This window comes from Pygocentrus nattereri, chromosome 9 (assembly GCF_015220715.1).
Source record: "Pygocentrus nattereri isolate fPygNat1 chromosome 9, fPygNat1.pri, whole genome shotgun sequence".
In the NCBI taxonomy this organism is placed as follows: Eukaryota; Metazoa; Chordata; class Actinopteri; order Characiformes; family Serrasalmidae; genus Pygocentrus; species Pygocentrus nattereri.
In genome coordinates, this window is record NC_051219.1 from 37,069,431 (window position 1) to 37,085,550 (window position 16,120).

The 16,120-nt window shown below is 38.8% G+C and overlaps 2 protein-coding genes across 2 annotated transcripts; both read right to left on the reverse strand.

The window, feature by feature from the left end:
• Positions 1–45: 45 nt before the first annotated feature.
• icmt (isoprenylcysteine carboxyl methyltransferase) lies at positions 46–4,401 on the reverse strand. Its single transcript, XM_017709884.2, has 5 exons — positions 4,149–4,401; positions 3,671–3,759; positions 2,604–2,773; positions 2,169–2,386; positions 46–2,005 (listed from the first exon to the last, which is right to left on the reverse strand). The coding sequence occupies exons 1-5, from the start codon at positions 4,365–4,367 to the stop codon at positions 1,823–1,825; spliced, it is 879 nt and encodes a 292-aa protein (XP_017565373.1). The 5' UTR covers positions 4,368–4,401; the 3' UTR covers positions 46–1,822.
• A 733-nt stretch (positions 4,402–5,134) lies between these two features.
• Positions 5,135–15,684, reverse strand: si:dkey-1c11.1 (draxin-A). Its single transcript, XM_017706599.2, has 7 exons — positions 15,648–15,684; positions 10,857–11,338; positions 9,703–9,872; positions 9,151–9,265; positions 8,970–9,062; positions 8,092–8,181; positions 5,135–7,880 (listed from the first exon to the last, which is right to left on the reverse strand). The coding sequence occupies exons 2-7, from the start codon at positions 11,335–11,337 to the stop codon at positions 7,765–7,767; spliced, it is 1,065 nt and encodes a 354-aa protein (XP_017562088.2). The 5' UTR covers position 11,338; positions 15,648–15,684; the 3' UTR covers positions 5,135–7,764.
• Between the last annotated feature and the right edge of the window lie 436 nt (positions 15,685–16,120).

The following is a 16,120-nucleotide window of genomic DNA, read 5'->3' on the forward strand; positions in this document are numbered from 1 at the left end:
GGTATAATTGTGACAGGCCTAGTTATATAAAACATATATTCAGTCTTTATATTCAGTGTTTATTTTAGAGGCTTGTGGTTGTTTTGTATGCTGAAAATGTCAGTTGTGTGAATAATCGTACAGTTGACTTTCATTCATTGATTTTCCACATTACATTACTAATATACTGCAGCTCAGTCATCTTACTGTACAAGGAAGCCTATTGGATGTAGAAAACATGTATGCTGACCAATTTATGGGGGCAGAAAACCATTACAGTGCTCATTCACCAAAAAATGTGCAAAAAGAAAAAAAAACTGTCTATTGTCCAGTTATTCTAGGCAATGCCAAGAAGATACATGAAGAAATAGGAGGCTCTGGGTATGGCTACATGATCATCTGGTACAAAATCTTGTGTGAGTCTTATTATTACCCAAATGCATCCTAGCTGTTAGATTTAATTGTGAAATGGAAGGTAACTGCAACTGGAAGATAAAAGCATTGACATGATGACGACAAGGGGCAAGAACATAAATAAAATGTGAAAATGTAGATAAAGATCTAGGGTTGTAAACAATGCCTCGCCCATGTGTGCCATAATTAGTCGGACTTTCTAGCAGATTTCTGAATTCTGAATGTTGGGTGCCAAAAAATACATCTGTTGGAGTTGGCAACTTGGAGAAGAGTTATAGAATCCAATAAACAAACAAGACATTTCAGCCCACTCAAATTATGGTTAAAATGGAAAAGGATGGTGCCCACAAATGCATGAGTGAGTGAGTGAGTGAGTGAGTGAGATGTCTCATCATTTGGAATCATATTTATTATAGATTGTCAGAATTCAGCATTTAAAAAACTGTGTACGTCTGAAACTGACAGGACAGAGTCTGAGAAGTGATCAAGAACAATCTATATAAAATCCAGAACATGTAAAACTGATCCAGGAGCAGAAATCACATATTACAAATATGACTTTTCTTCCGCTATTCACAAAGAGACAATCTCTAGAATACCAAATTAGTAATTACACTGTTGATCAGGCCATATGGTAATGTCTTGAGCAGGGGCCCCAAAGCATTACTAAATAGTTTTCATTTAAATCATACTTTTTACCTCATAAATAAATGTATTTAGAAATACTATATGCAACACTCTGCTTTAATTACTAAGAGAGAAGGCAAGCCTTACCACACAGTAAATACCTCTCTCTCTGAACATTTGGTGCTTGAAGTCCAGTTAAAACTTTGCAGTAAACCATTTTCTATTTAAAAGTCAACATACTGTAGAATATCGCTAGAGTTCAATTCCCTTTATACACTCAAAGATGTTTTAACACAAGCCTAAAACAAACGATCAAAAGCAAAGACAGAAGACCCAGGAACCCAAAGGTGCGACAACTGAAAGTGACATGAAATGATATAGGCAGAGTGGATATGATACATGAACCTATATCATGAGCTGAAATTGGAAACAGATCTACAATGGAAATGAGTAAGAAATGCTATATGATGCTTTAGAGATATAAAAGGTGGACAGAACAGAGATGATATGCATTAGGGGGGCATATGTAAGGGAGTGCTGGGAGACTCGTGGCTGTGTGTATGTGTTTCTGCCTGATGGCTGCAGGGCCAGAGAATCTGCCCCGCTCAGAGCAGACTGGTGTGTCTCAGAACAGATCAGCAGGTCAGTCTCTCTGTGCTGTGTCCTTGCTCCCCTGTGCATTCCTGCAGGGGAGAGCCACAAGGTCACCAAGTTACTAGCTCGCTCACAGTGCCAGTCAGAGGTGTCCAGGTGTGTACTTCTAGAGGTTTCCAAGTTTCCCCTCGCTTTGTCCATCCCAGCCTTACGAGTTTACCCTGATTCCTGAGATAAAGGGCAAACCAGTGGGGACCTTCTTTTTGTACTCAATATAATCCTCCCCAAAGAAATGGATGAGAGAAATCTCCTCTTCCTCAACACGCTCTCGGAAGAACCGCCAGCTGGCCATCGTGTAGGCCACAAAGCATAATGGGTTGCACAACATTATCTGCAAAGAAGGATGCATCTTTTAAAATCAGTCAAAGAAGCTCAAGGATAAGTCAAAATTGACAAATGGTACCAACTGGGGTTAAGAATTTTAAACCCAATAGTGATGACATTTTGCAAATAATGAGTTACGATGATCGGCCGCCTAATGCAAACCAACCTACCTGAGTACCAATGCTCCAGTAGAACCAGCCCACATAAGAAGGATGTCTGAAGAATGAGTATACACCACTAGTGACCAGCACGTGGCTGTGGGCCTTCTCATTCTGCACAATGTGGTTGAAGTTGGATCCCGCTGTCAACATAGCAGACTTGCGCAGGCCCTCTCCACATAATACCATTACCAGTCCCACAAAAGAGATCCAGTTCAACTGCTTCAGCTCTGCCAGAGGACACAAATCAGAAGGTGAATAAAATCTGTCCACTATCAAATAGACTGACAATACAATATGCATACAATATGTAACATATTTAATTATTGTAGGTGTTCACTATTTACAGTGTATAGGACATTGCTGCATTGTGAAATCCTATACAGAACTTTGTCTTAAGTAAGCAAAGAACTAACTACACAAAATAGGGTCCTATATGCAACAGACCTGGAATAAGCAGCTTTTCCAAAGTGAACTCCATCCAAGAAGAGATGGCTGCTAAGGTGTATTCAATGCTGTGGTTGATCAAGAAAGAGTCTAGAGACAGACTGTGGGGATTGATGATGGCCGTGACCAAGTACTCAGAGTAGTGAAAGAATGATAGTGAACACATGTACCTAAAATAAGGAAGTAAGCAATGCAGGGCTATGGTTAGCTAGTCACAGCAAAACATGATAAACACTTTTTATGTTTTTTAACATTTAATTTTAATGTTATCATTCAATTCTTATTCTTCTGCATAATTGTTGAGATACACACAAAGTCTTTCAGTTAGATGTGAAATGGCTAACTGCAGAGAAACTTACTGACTCCGATTTATTTACTGTGGTGATGACGGGAACCAGGGATCATGATATTTACATGACCAGTGTAAACCAGGGGGGGGTTCTTTGGGGGCTAACATCACCTTACAAATCCATGCATGAATTTCTCTGCAATTAAAGGCTTTTTTAAGGCCACATTGCAAAACTGTGGTAAAACAATGTCTAAAGCAGCAGGCAACAAATTCACAACCATTTCATGTAATAAGTTTATGTAAGGTAGCTTTAAGAGTATAGCTGTCTAAGGTGAAGTGTGGCCTGTGGGCATGTGATGAGGTTTGACTTGGCCTGCCAGAAAGTTACCTGAATCCAAGTGAGACAGCAGATTTTACAGTGCTACTTATTAAATTCTGCATTTTTCTTTTAAATTTGTCTTTTTAAGTAGTTTAGTACCAAACAGTGTAATGATATGAAATACAAAAAAAAAACCTACCTTCTTTATTTACCATTTTGTCCTATGTCCCACCACAAACACTGCACTTTGCCCTCCCAAGACAAAAAGTTTAGGCACCCGTGTTTTAAAGGCAGAAGTCTGGTTCCTATCACCACCACGTGAGTCATGTTGAGTAGGTTTTCTCTAGACCGAAGCATTTCACAACAAACCGCCCTGAATGACTTTGCCTACATTTTAACCATAGATTTATAAGGGGAAAAAACATTTAATGATGCACATAAACTTAATGAGGCATTTACCAGCCAAAGTGTGTCCATGTCGTATCGGCAAAACTTAGAATTAGGCCACATCCGAAGGCAAAGCCTAGAAAGCAAGCTCGTACAGCGACCTGAATGTGGAAGAGAAAATAACATTTAACCTAGTTTAATCCAGGTTGTGTGAACGGCAACTAAGGGCTAAACAACTAAAACAACTGTCCCGCATTACACTGTCATCTTCACAGCCCGCCAACTACACCGAGCTGACAGACAGCGCGCTAAGCTAACTTAGATCCCAAATCTCGTTAAGGTGGATTAAGGCTGAACACATCACTACCAAACACTGCCAATGGTGGGACAGCTGCGCTTTATCTGCTCACCACCATGAAACATGAACTAAATCGTTGTATTCGGTTAGGAAAACACGCAGAAGGGACAAAACGATAAAAGTACGTTACTGTGTAAAAAAACAGACCAAATTCTGGCGCTGGTTTAAGGCTGGACCAGCTCTCACTCTTACCCTGTATAGAGGTCCCTTGTATATGAGCAGCAGGATGCCGTTGATAACTGTTAAATAAACTGCAATGGCTATCTTCCCGTTTACATCAGTGAGGTAATCGAATATCCAGTCAATATGGGAGCCGAATTTTACAAGCAAGGGTATTATTATCACCCCAAGCCCGGAGAGAAAGCTTATAATACTTATCCTCCCTTCCAGCACCAACTTACTGCCAGCCATGTTGAAAACACGAAGGTCTCGTACGGAACTCTCGCGTGACTTCACTCCCAGTCAGTTCTGCGTTTGAGGGTGATTGACAGTTCGCTGAATGAAGACATGCTTTCTTCTTTTTTTTTTTTTTTAGTATCTTTTGTGTATTAAGACGTTTTCAGAATATTTTCACCGAACGCATGTGAGTAAAAAGTCAGGACATAAAACAATCCTCTTACACACACACCGAGCTACGCTTGCTTATTTATTTATTTATTTATTTATTTATTTATTATACATGTACTAAACACATACACACATATAATCAAGGGTTTATGGTTGCATTTTGATTATGCACATACAACCGATAACAGGGCCTGTTTAATGGAAAACGCAGTGTTTGTCTGTTATGTGGAATTTGGTCATGCTCAAATCTCAAAAAAACAGCTTTGTGGATTTCTGTGATACACGCAGCCAGAGAACAAGAGGCGGAACAATAAAGTGCAGCTGAAAAAAGAGGCACAATATCTGCCCAAGGCTCCCACTGGCCCAGTGACATTCAGAGAGCAGGCTTAGCACGTGCTTCTCTGGAGATTTAGTGGTCTTTTGTGAGATTATGGGGTCCTGTGTGTCGTATGAGTCAATTCTGTAAAGCTGAGCTGCTTCTTACAGACCTAAGGAGCTGTGGTGTGCTTAGTGTTTGTATCTAGAACTATTTCCTGTTAGAGTCAGGCAGATGTTACGCTGCTAAATAATATCATAACATCATGAATGAATCAGGTGAGGCCATAATCGGTGCTTAGAGATGCTCTTTTATTTTGAATGTGGCAGAAAAGCCACTTGAAATTCAGCTGGAATGGCAAGAGGGTCACTGAATGCCACACACGTATGCTCTACAGTTAATACAAAATCCCACTCAACTAAACCCATGCCCCTACACAGAACGACACGAGTAACACATAACACATCTTAACTAACAAACAATAACAATCCCTCTTTTAAGGAGAACGTACATCTTCCATGAGCCTCTTCTAAGGCCTCCTTTTACATGCATGCTTGTGAGCTAAAAGCAGTGCAGCCACTGGTGGAGTGCCACCTTCCAACTCCTCCGCGGTCCTAGACACGACGGTTCCACCTGGCCTGGTGTGGTCTTCTGTTCAACGGGCAAGTCTGCCCTTATGAACTACAACAGTCTGCCACCTTGCCCTAACCTGGTACACCACCTTGCCCAGGTGTTCCTTCACCACACAGGTGCATTCGGTGGCTGACTCTGCAGGTCCAGCGAACTGAACCATACAGAGCCGGTACAAGGTATCATCAATATGCGGAAGTGGATACATGTTGGGTTTAGTTACAGTGATGAGAACCCGGTGAACACATGCTAAAGAACACAGAACCTAAAACTAACATGTAAACATTTCTTAAACACACTACAATATTATGCACAATGTCAAAAACAGATACTTTAATAGCAATTCCTCCAACCATTTCTTCAAGTGCTCTCATCAAATGACCTATATTACTATTCATATTTTTCTGGGCAACAGATTTGAACATTTTAAACAAATTCCCCAGACTATCTGGGCATAGAAGGGGTAAATACCACCAGCCAATCAGAATGCAAGAGGGTACGAGCATACAAGTGAATTAGAAGGAGGAAGGGAAAATACTAGCAGCCAATTAGAGCAACAACATACTACCAGACAATGTGTAGTGAGGAGAACTGCCAGTCAGTAGTGTCTTCCAGGTTTTTTAAACACTAGTGGGTCCAAAATGAATGGACTACTCAAAGGAGCCTTTGAGCGAAAGCAGTTTGTCCATTTATATAGAAAAATGCATAAAACACAGAACAGTATACAATATTTGAACTATTCTGTTGTTTCACTCTCAGTGACCTTGTCAGTGCTCAGTAGCATTAATACTAGCGTCCAACATGCAAAAAAGCTGTATAAATGCTATAGAAAAACAGAAAGATGCGGTTACGTTTTCTTAGACTTTGTAATGGAATACATCCTCCTACTTTACAAAATTAAAGGAGGTTCTCATATGAATGGCATGAAACATTTATAATTGTTTGTTTTTATCTGTTTGGCTCCTTTCACTCCTATTCATTGTGGAATCGATTGCAGTTGCCCTCTAGCATTGGCAGTCGTGTTTACTACAATGGGTTGATGGAGGTGGACAGACTCCTCTTAAACTGACTCTGATAAGAACATAGAAGTGTGTTTTACTAGCCAATCAGAAAGAACGGGAAAATACAAGTAGCCAATCACAGTTCAATAGAGAAAATACTACAAACAGGTCAGAACACAGGAGAGAAAATACTACCGACCAATCAGAGCGCAGGAGGGAAATTATTGTAGCATTTTCAACTCAAAACTAAATGACTCTAGCGATTGTAACAACACATCATAGCTGTCTAATCTGAATATTTTATATATTAACTATATTAATAATAACTACTTGGTTTAATGGAATTTGCCTAAAACTTGTAAAGCTTGATCAAACTCTCAATGAGAGCCTTTGTGGGTGGAACATAGACTTGTAGCTCTCTAACCACAACAGTAACAGAATGAATTTAATTCAGCAAGCTGTTAGATTAGTAAGGCAGTCGTTCTGCTCTGGGCCTCTTTTTTGTCATGTTGTTGTTGATCAAATGTAATATAGCATGTATTAATATGGCAATACATAACTTAAAATTCCCTGTCTTATTTTTCTGGGCCATCATTTTAAATCATTAAAACAAATTTTGGTTTGGGGGGCAAAACTGTATTTTAAAAAGTGGGTAGCATGGGAGACAGAATGAACACACATTTTCTTTCTGTGTGATGGAACTTGCATGATTGTCTGCATAAATTAAATTTACATTTTTTTTTCTTCTGCAAATGTTTTACATGGATTTGTCCAAGGTTATGCATAACTTGTACTAATATCTAGCTTACAGTAATAGTGACTCAATGGGTTTGCCTGCTTTCAAGTTGAATTAATATGCAAGGTTTACATGCTTTGAGTGGGTTATTTGCTTTTGTTAGACAAGAACATAATTTTGATTAATTTAGTCTGAATATTTGAAAATGTGTTTAAAATGTAAAGAAAAAAAACGTCATTTCAGATGTTTAGTCAAAAAACTGGTACACATAAAACACAATTCAATGAAGTAAATAAGAAAAGTAAATAAGAAAAGTAATTTGTTGACTGAAATATTATCAATTTTCTTTTACAAAGGTTCATCAAAAGAATTTAATAAAGCACAGGTTGTGTATACTAAACCTCAGTGACATTCAATACAAACCTATTGTTTTTAATTATATGACAAAACCAAGCGAAGAATGTGTACATCAAAATGTCCTATTACACACAATAAGGACATGGTAAATCACAGGAATAGCATATTCACATGGGACGTTCAAGCCAGAAAAAGTTTCTTTCAGATGGCAGTGAATGCCCTATGGCCAGTGTTTATATACTCTGGATCAACACAACGTCCCTTTTTTCGGAGAACCTTTTGATGATGGTGGTGAAACTTAGAGAAGCAGCGAAGTCCTATAAAGACATAAATGTACCTAATAAGTGACACTAGGATTTATAGTTTATAAAAAGACCATATATATATATATATATATATATATATATATATATATATATATATATATGAAAAAGACATTTATATATGTGTGTGTGTGTGTGTGTTATTTTGGATCACTTATTAGATTTAGTAATGAATGACTTCAACTTAATTGAATGAAATACTTACCTTCTTCACACATACAGTCATCATAGCACTTGTTATTGAGGCCTCGATTATGAGGGTCGCATGTGTGTTTTCTGAGGTTGCAGCAGGAACCTACATTATAAAACTCACAATCAGTCCCTGAAACATTACCCTGCACTCTTAACAAAAGGTGCCACAAGGGTTCTTTGAGTGATTTGAGTTCATTCTCTAAAGAACCATGTTTGTGAATGAGATATGTGATTGTGAAAAACCTTTAGGTTCTTTACCAGCTCCTGCTACAGTTAATTAGGGAATCAAAATGGGTTATTCTTAAGTGATAACTATTCATAAATCATATTAGTATTAGCAGATATATGCTTAAAAATATCAGCGTTAGATTTAACCCATGCTTTAAACTGATATTTGATGATGTCATATATGTCAGCCAATACAATTTACTTGTATAATAATATCAGTGAATTTATACATTTTGGAGGCTGTGAATATAATATTTATTGTTTCCAGGCAGTTGACACCTTTGTGACATATTTACTCCTGAAAAGCTGAACTTCTAGGCAAAGCTGGGCTACTGTACTAATATGTCTGCATTTTATTTATTTTACTGCATTTGTAACCCAACAGAAATAAATCTCACATTTCTCTGTAATGCTAACTAAAATGTGATGCTGATCAATGTGAATTTATTCCTAATTTCTACCATTGGGGAGATATGTACATGAAAAATGTCTGCATAAGCCCTCAATTCCCATGTAAGTGCATTCCTAGTTATGTTATGGCATCAGGCAAAGAATCCTTTCTAGTACCTTCATTTTTACGAGTATAGTATCAGCAGCAGTACATGTAGTGCACAATGCTAAAGATTTTTATTAAAATAGAAGACAAAAAGGAGACACTGAGACCTGGCACACAGTCCAAATGATGATCACAGCTCACAGCTTCTTTAGAAGTCATCGTCTTCTTCTCACTGCTGGACCTCTTTGTATACTGCCTGCCTGTAAACACACAGGACATTTTTGTAAAACATATAACTGGAACACTCTCCAGGCTTTAGACTGGATATTTTTTGTGGGCCAATCTTACCTTTCTTTTTAGAGGGCTGCTGTGTTTCTGCAGGTTTCATAGCCTCATAATCAGCTCGGTCAGACAATGTCATGCCAAGGATAGATACTGCATTCTTAGCTAAATCATTCCCTCCCTGCAGGACACATACAAACAGCTCAGCAAAGCATTTCAGCCAGTCTGATTTACATAAATTTACCAATATTACTGCCTTTATAATAGTAAACCTCTTCGATACACACACATGTGCTTCAGTTGGAATCAAGGGAAAACTAAGCATCTCAAAACTGGCACAAAATTCATCTACTGAGAACTAAAAATAAGGTCATAAAATTGAGTGATCACCAGCACGATGGGCTGACCACTTTCCAGATGGACTTGAGCGGTCTGAAAACACAGTAAGTGCACCCTTTGGGTGTTTTATTTGGCCATTATCCAGGCAATTTAATCATGTGAGGCCATCATTACTGATAATATAATGACACTGAAACCTCCCTCACCTCCAGGTCTGTCGTCTGCACAGGAGTTCTTGGGATACAAATATAAGATTTTTTCAATCAGGGAGGGCATTACCTGGGGTTTGTTGGTGAGAGGAGACTGAGTAGAGTGTTCTTCAGTAGTTAATGAAGATGTTGAAGACATGGAGGTGCCAGAGCTGGTTTCAGTCAGCATGGGGGAAAAGCTGGGTTTTCTTAAACTCTGCTCCACTGAAACCTTCCATTCATTGATTGCAAGCTCAGGTTCTGATGGAGTAAATATTAGACTTACAGAAATGATGAGGCTATTTTCAATAAATAAATGCAGTGTCCACATTATTAGGCTGTTGTGCTGGTACAAATGTCTCAGGCACAACTGATTTTTACATGTCAGTTGTTTTTTAGATTGGAAAATAAATGGCTAGAGAATGGATTGTAACAGAATGACTGTAGTTTGTAGCTACCCATCAGCAAAGTACCTACAAGGTAGATGTCTTTGGCTTTTTTTTTGGGTGTGCTCAATTTTCTCCCCAATTTAGTTATGGTCACATCCTACCCAATAGTTAGGGTTCCCACTAGCACATAATGCTACCAAGCCGGGAGAACAAAGGCTAGCATGTGCTTCCTCCGAGCAAAGATGGTATATAAAGTAAACCAATGCCTATTCAAGTCAATGATACAGTTCCTATCTGCATAAATCATGTCACCCCTCCCCATCGATAAAACTGTCTTTTCTGAAAAAAGGCATCATCAGAAAAGGTGTGTTTGGGTTCATAATAGTCTCAAGACCCTATCAATCACAAAAACAACCACAAATTGGCTGTAATCCCTTAGGAATTGAAAACAATCCCTAGATTTTAATGAAATTGTCAGAAGTGACCTTCTGATATGATTAGGGTTTGAGTGTCTGTTGTCTGCATAAAGGGGGAATGAGTCCCCCTGCCTCTCGCCAAAAGCACATGACCATGGCAGCTCTCACTTCATAAATCCTCTCTGCTCTGAAATACCTGAAATGCCTGTTATAACAGCTATTGACTGATATGTCAGCTAACAGATGCCTGTGATGGCTAATATCATGCTGAGTGAAGTGGGGAAAAGGAAGACCATCCTACCCACCAAGGGAGAGCGAGGCCAATTATGCCCTCAAAGGACCCTCACCCAAGGATGGCTGTGACCACCAGAGGAAGTATATGTTTCTTATAAAGTAGCTAGAGAGTGTATAGCTACAGCAAAAGTTTGTTTGATACTCACCTCTGCCATTCAGAGCCTTAGTCCTATGCCTTCCAAACTCCCTGATGACTGATGACTGATGACTCTTGCTGTTAGGCATGATCTCACTGTCAGGAGACACATTTTTCACTTCATGCTCTGAGCATCCAAGCCCTGGAAAATGCCTCTTTCTTTGACCAGCTCTTTTCCTTTTGTCTCCTGGACCCATCTCTACACGCACAGGGCTAAGGCCCTCCAGCTCAGGTCTGTCATACTGCGTCTGAATAACAACACGGCAAGGCCTGTCACTCAGCTGAACTGCATTCAGTCCCTCTTTGTACCCACCCACACTTCTCTGAAGCCCATGCCCTAATTCCTCTGAGCTGAACAATGATAGGGTGATAGGACTTCCAGAAGATTGGTCACTTGTACTTTTCATGATCAGTTTAGTGCTGGCCTCAATAGCATTTGTCACTACGACCATGGCGAAGAGAAGACGGGATCCAAAAGAAGATGATGTCATCCTATGAGTATGAGAAAGAAATAAAACATCTCAGATCACTAATAATCAGAAGACAATGGTAAATACAGTATGTGATCAATTTGTACACCAAATAAAGATTTCTTATAAAATCCAACCTGTTCAACCTGTTCATTACTGAAAGAACATACAGAGTAGATTGAAGAGGGTAAGTCTTTCAGAAGTAAAGATGGGGAGGGGTCACCACTCCATGAAAGACTGTGCAGGCAAAATCAATTCTGCAACAGTTCAAAAGAATGTTTCTCAAAATAGCAAAGAACTTTGAGATTTCATCATCTCCAGTACATAATACCACTAAAAGATTCAGAGAAACCTCTGTATGCAAGGGACAAGATTGAAAAGAAATATTGGCTGGTTGTGTTCAGACGGCACTGCATTAAAAACAGACGTGATTCTGTAATGGAAATCACTGCATGGGCTCAGGAAAATCATTGTCTGTGAATACAATTTGTCGCTGCATCCACAAATGCAAGTTAAAACTCTACTATGCAAAGAGGAAACCATGTATAAACAGGATTTAGAAATGGGCCTGAGCTCATTTAAAATGGACTAAGGTGAAGTGGAAAAGTGTCCTGTGGTCAGATGAAACAAAGTTTGAAATTCTTTTTGAACATCCTATCCGCTGGGCTAAACGGGAGAGGGACCATCAGGTTAGTTATATTTGCCACATTAAGATATGAAAAATATGACATGCTCCCATCCCAACTTTTTTGAAACATGCTGTTTGCATCAAATTCAAAATGGGTGCATATTTTTCAAAATACAACAAAATTTCAAAATTGCAACCTTTGATATGTGGTTTTTGTAATATTTTCAATTAAATATAGGGTTTAAATGATTTGCACATCATTGCAATCTGTTTTTAGTTACTTTTTGCACATTTTTTTGTAAATGGAGTTGTCCTTTTTTATAATGTTAAATGCTGTAATAACATTATGGTTATTAATAATGTGGTTAGTATAGTGTGTAGTGGGTAATATGGGTACGCTCCACCTGGGTCCAGGCAAGAACACTACGATATACCAGTAAGAATCCCTGGGCAAGACTCCTAATGCTGCGTTCACCTACTTCTGTATCATGATTAAACTGTAGGTCAGACTGGATAAGAGTCTATGCTTAAATGCAGAGAACATCCAGGGCCTTGTAGATCTTTAGAAAAGGCCTAATGATTTCTGCAAACTAAGATACATGTCTGTAATTTTTGGCTTATTTTATTTTCAATAGAATTTTGCTTGTTTTCAAAGTATTCCAGTCCTGCTTTTGTCCTATTTTTAAGTTTCAGATGGAGTTAAATTCTTTAAATGGCCAGCAGAAAAATGACAAAATTGGCATTTTTTAAGTAGCATTATCAAAAGTGGGTTTTTTCCTCATGTTTTGACCCAGTTTTGACATTAATGGCCCAATTTGAAAGACTAGCTCTACTAGTCACCACTGTGTAAATGTAATAAACTGAAAATGGAAACATAAACATATTAACATATTAACAGAAGATACATTTTCCACCACTGCTGATTATATCTGTATCAAAAAATGTGCTAAATCCAGATAAAAACTACTGTATTGTATCAAATTGAATTCTGAACTTTGTGTATAGTTACACCCCTACTGCCAAGACACTCCTGTATTAGTTTATCTGTTTTTCCAGATCCAGATTGCTTCACTGCAACTAAATGAGGAGTTAGAAGATCCAAAGGAGTTAGAAGATCCAGCATAATGAAATTTAACATGAATGAAAGCAATAGTGCACAACAGACTTCAGGCTAATACAGAACAGCAGCGATTCTGATTTTATAAGCCATGTCAGTGTAAGACTGTGGTCAGTGACAATGGCAGACATTTAGACTCCTCTGGCCCATGAAAGACTCTTTATGTGTGTGCTGATGGCTTGCTTGCTTCCAGAGCTACCAAAAACTATCTGCTCTCATTATTTTACTAGCTTTCACTGCCTTCAGCTCTGATGTGCTACATACTGAGAAATGGAGATTAAAATAGCCCCAAAATGCTCAAACCAAGACAGATATTATACCACGTTAGAGCGTCCTCTTTGTGCACTTGCCGCACATTCATTAGCAGTAAATCCAAACACCCATAAAGACAGCAAACTCAGCTTTGACTTTCTCAACAGACAGAAAAAGGCGAGAGCTTTTTTGGGCAGCTCAGTGTATCTAAAGACTGTCTCAGGACACTGGGTTATTTTGTTTTTTGTATTTGACATTTGATCATAAATATAAAAGACAGACAAGACACAGACGTGTAAGCTCCTTTGAATGGATGCACTTTTGTAAGCATCTTTGAGATGGGGATGAAGAACTGATCTGAGCTGTGGGATTTTACCCCAGCAAAAAATGGATTACTCACACTTTGGGGGTGTCTGTAGCTGCTGGCTAATTAACCACGCTAAGTTTGCTTTCATGTCCTGTCACACCAAAGGATTTTTCACAAATCCTGCACTCAAAACCCACAGATCCAAAAAGATGCAAAGCAGCTCTAAATGTCAGAATTTTTAAAATAGGATTTAAAAAAAAATCAGGTCAGGCTTACAGACTTCGATCTGTCTTCTTTTCCTTCTCTTTTTTTAAAAAACATTGTGCAACAGTAATTAAATATTAATACATTCAAGGTTGACGTGATGTCTTACGCTAGAATATGTTTCAAAGAGACTTTGATGTTCACATATAGTCATGCAGAACCTACATATATGAAGGGTTTCACTACTTTTAGTGCTTTACACTTGCAACGAATTTCAATGATTTATGATTATGATTAATACTGTCTTTATTAAACAAAGTATTTAATTATTTTATTAGAAAACACAGTGTTCATTGTATGTCAGCATATGCAAAAGTCTGAACACCCCATATCAAATTACATATTTTGCTTATTTTCTCAGTTAAAATATCTCAGTCAACACATCCGCCACAGAGAAACTCAAATATGGCATTTTCTGCAATGCACAATTTCTATATAACTGTATTGATTTGAAATTTAATATGGTGGAAAATATAAGAAATATACTATAAAAGTGCCATAACTTTTAAAATTTTGTTTTTAAAAATTTTAGGTTTTTATTAATTTTTTTCCCAATATGTTAAATTTAGGGCAGCACGGTGGCGTGGTGGGTAGCGCTGTCACCTCACAGCAAGGAGGGCCTGGGTTTGAGTCCCTGGCCAGGCGACCAGGATCCTTTCTGTGTGCAAGTTCTCCCCATGTCTCCATGGGTTTCCTCTGGGTTCTCTGGTTTCCTCCCACAGTCAAAAGACATGCAGTCAGGCTGTTTGGACATGCTAAATTGCCTCTAGGTGTGAATGTGTATGTCTGTCTGCCTGTCTGCCCTGCAATGGACTGGCAACCTGCTGGATAGGCTCCAGCACCCCCACGACCCAGAAGGAGAAGCGGTTTAGAAGGTGTGTGAGTGTTTCTGTGTGTTAAATTTAGCACATAAACAGTTAATTTTATCTCTACACTCTTAGTCCATGTTATCAGCTTCACTTACCATATAGCTACACTCTGTAGTTCTGCCATTACAGACTGTAGTCCATCTGTTTCTCTGCACACTTTACTTCCCTCTTTCAACCTGTTCCTCAATAGTCAGGACCCCCACAGGACCACCACAAAGCAGGTATTATTTGATTGGTGGATCATTCTCAGCACTGTAGTGACACTGACGTGGTGGTGGTGTGTTAGTGTGTGTTGCACTGTCTCTGCTGGACTGAGAATAGTCCACCAACTGAAAATATCCAGCCAACAGTGTCCTATGACCAGTGATGGAGGACTAGAAGATGGCTAACACAATCTACAAGGTGGACCAAGAAGGTAGTAGTGTCTAATAGAGTGGGCAGAAAGTGGACACAGTGTTTAAAAACTCCAGCAGCACTGCTGTGTCTGATCCACATGTACTAGCACAACACACACCAACATACCACGCTGAGAATGATCCACCACCCAAACAATACCTGCACTGTGGTGGTCCTGTGGGGGTCCTGACCATTGAAGAACAGGCAAAAAATGACAGAGAGAAACAGATGGACTACACTCTGCAATTGTAGAATAACAAAGTGCACCTATATGTAAGTGGACCTGACAGAATGATCAAAGATACAAGGAGGTGTTCCTAATAAAGTGGCTGGTCAGTGTATACATCATAGCTTATATTAAACACTCAAATAGCCAAAAAAAAACACAACTAACTAACCCACAAATAATATTTCATCACATAACATTTGTTTCTGTTTCTGAAAAAGGGTTAATAACCCAAGGCCTATAGAGCAAATCACAATGACCCCTCAACATACCTGATAATGAGTCCCACCAGCCAAGCCAGAGTACTAATTCTTCAAACCCAGCTGGAATCAGGATTTTTACTGAACCCTAGAGATGACTAGCTGACCTCTCTATGCTGCTTTAGTGGATGAGCTTGTCTTTTTGCACTTAAATGTTAAAAATCTTTTGACCAAGGATCTATGGTTTATAAACTCAATGTCCCAAGGCCACTTTTTTAAGAAGCACTCTGAGCTCTTAATTATGCTAATTGATCAGAACACTGAACTTCTACAGACCGCCTTGCTCTACTTAATGAACAAACACTGTATCTGACTGATTAACTGCAACTGCAAATGAACTGTTTTAGCGTGTTTCATCATCCTGTTTCACTCAGTTACGCCTTTGGCACTGAGGGAATGCTGTTCTCCGCTTACGACGTAGGAACCGTTTTCTTCACAAAATACAAGATTAAAGATGAAAAAATCCATTTGTTACGCTTTTGTCT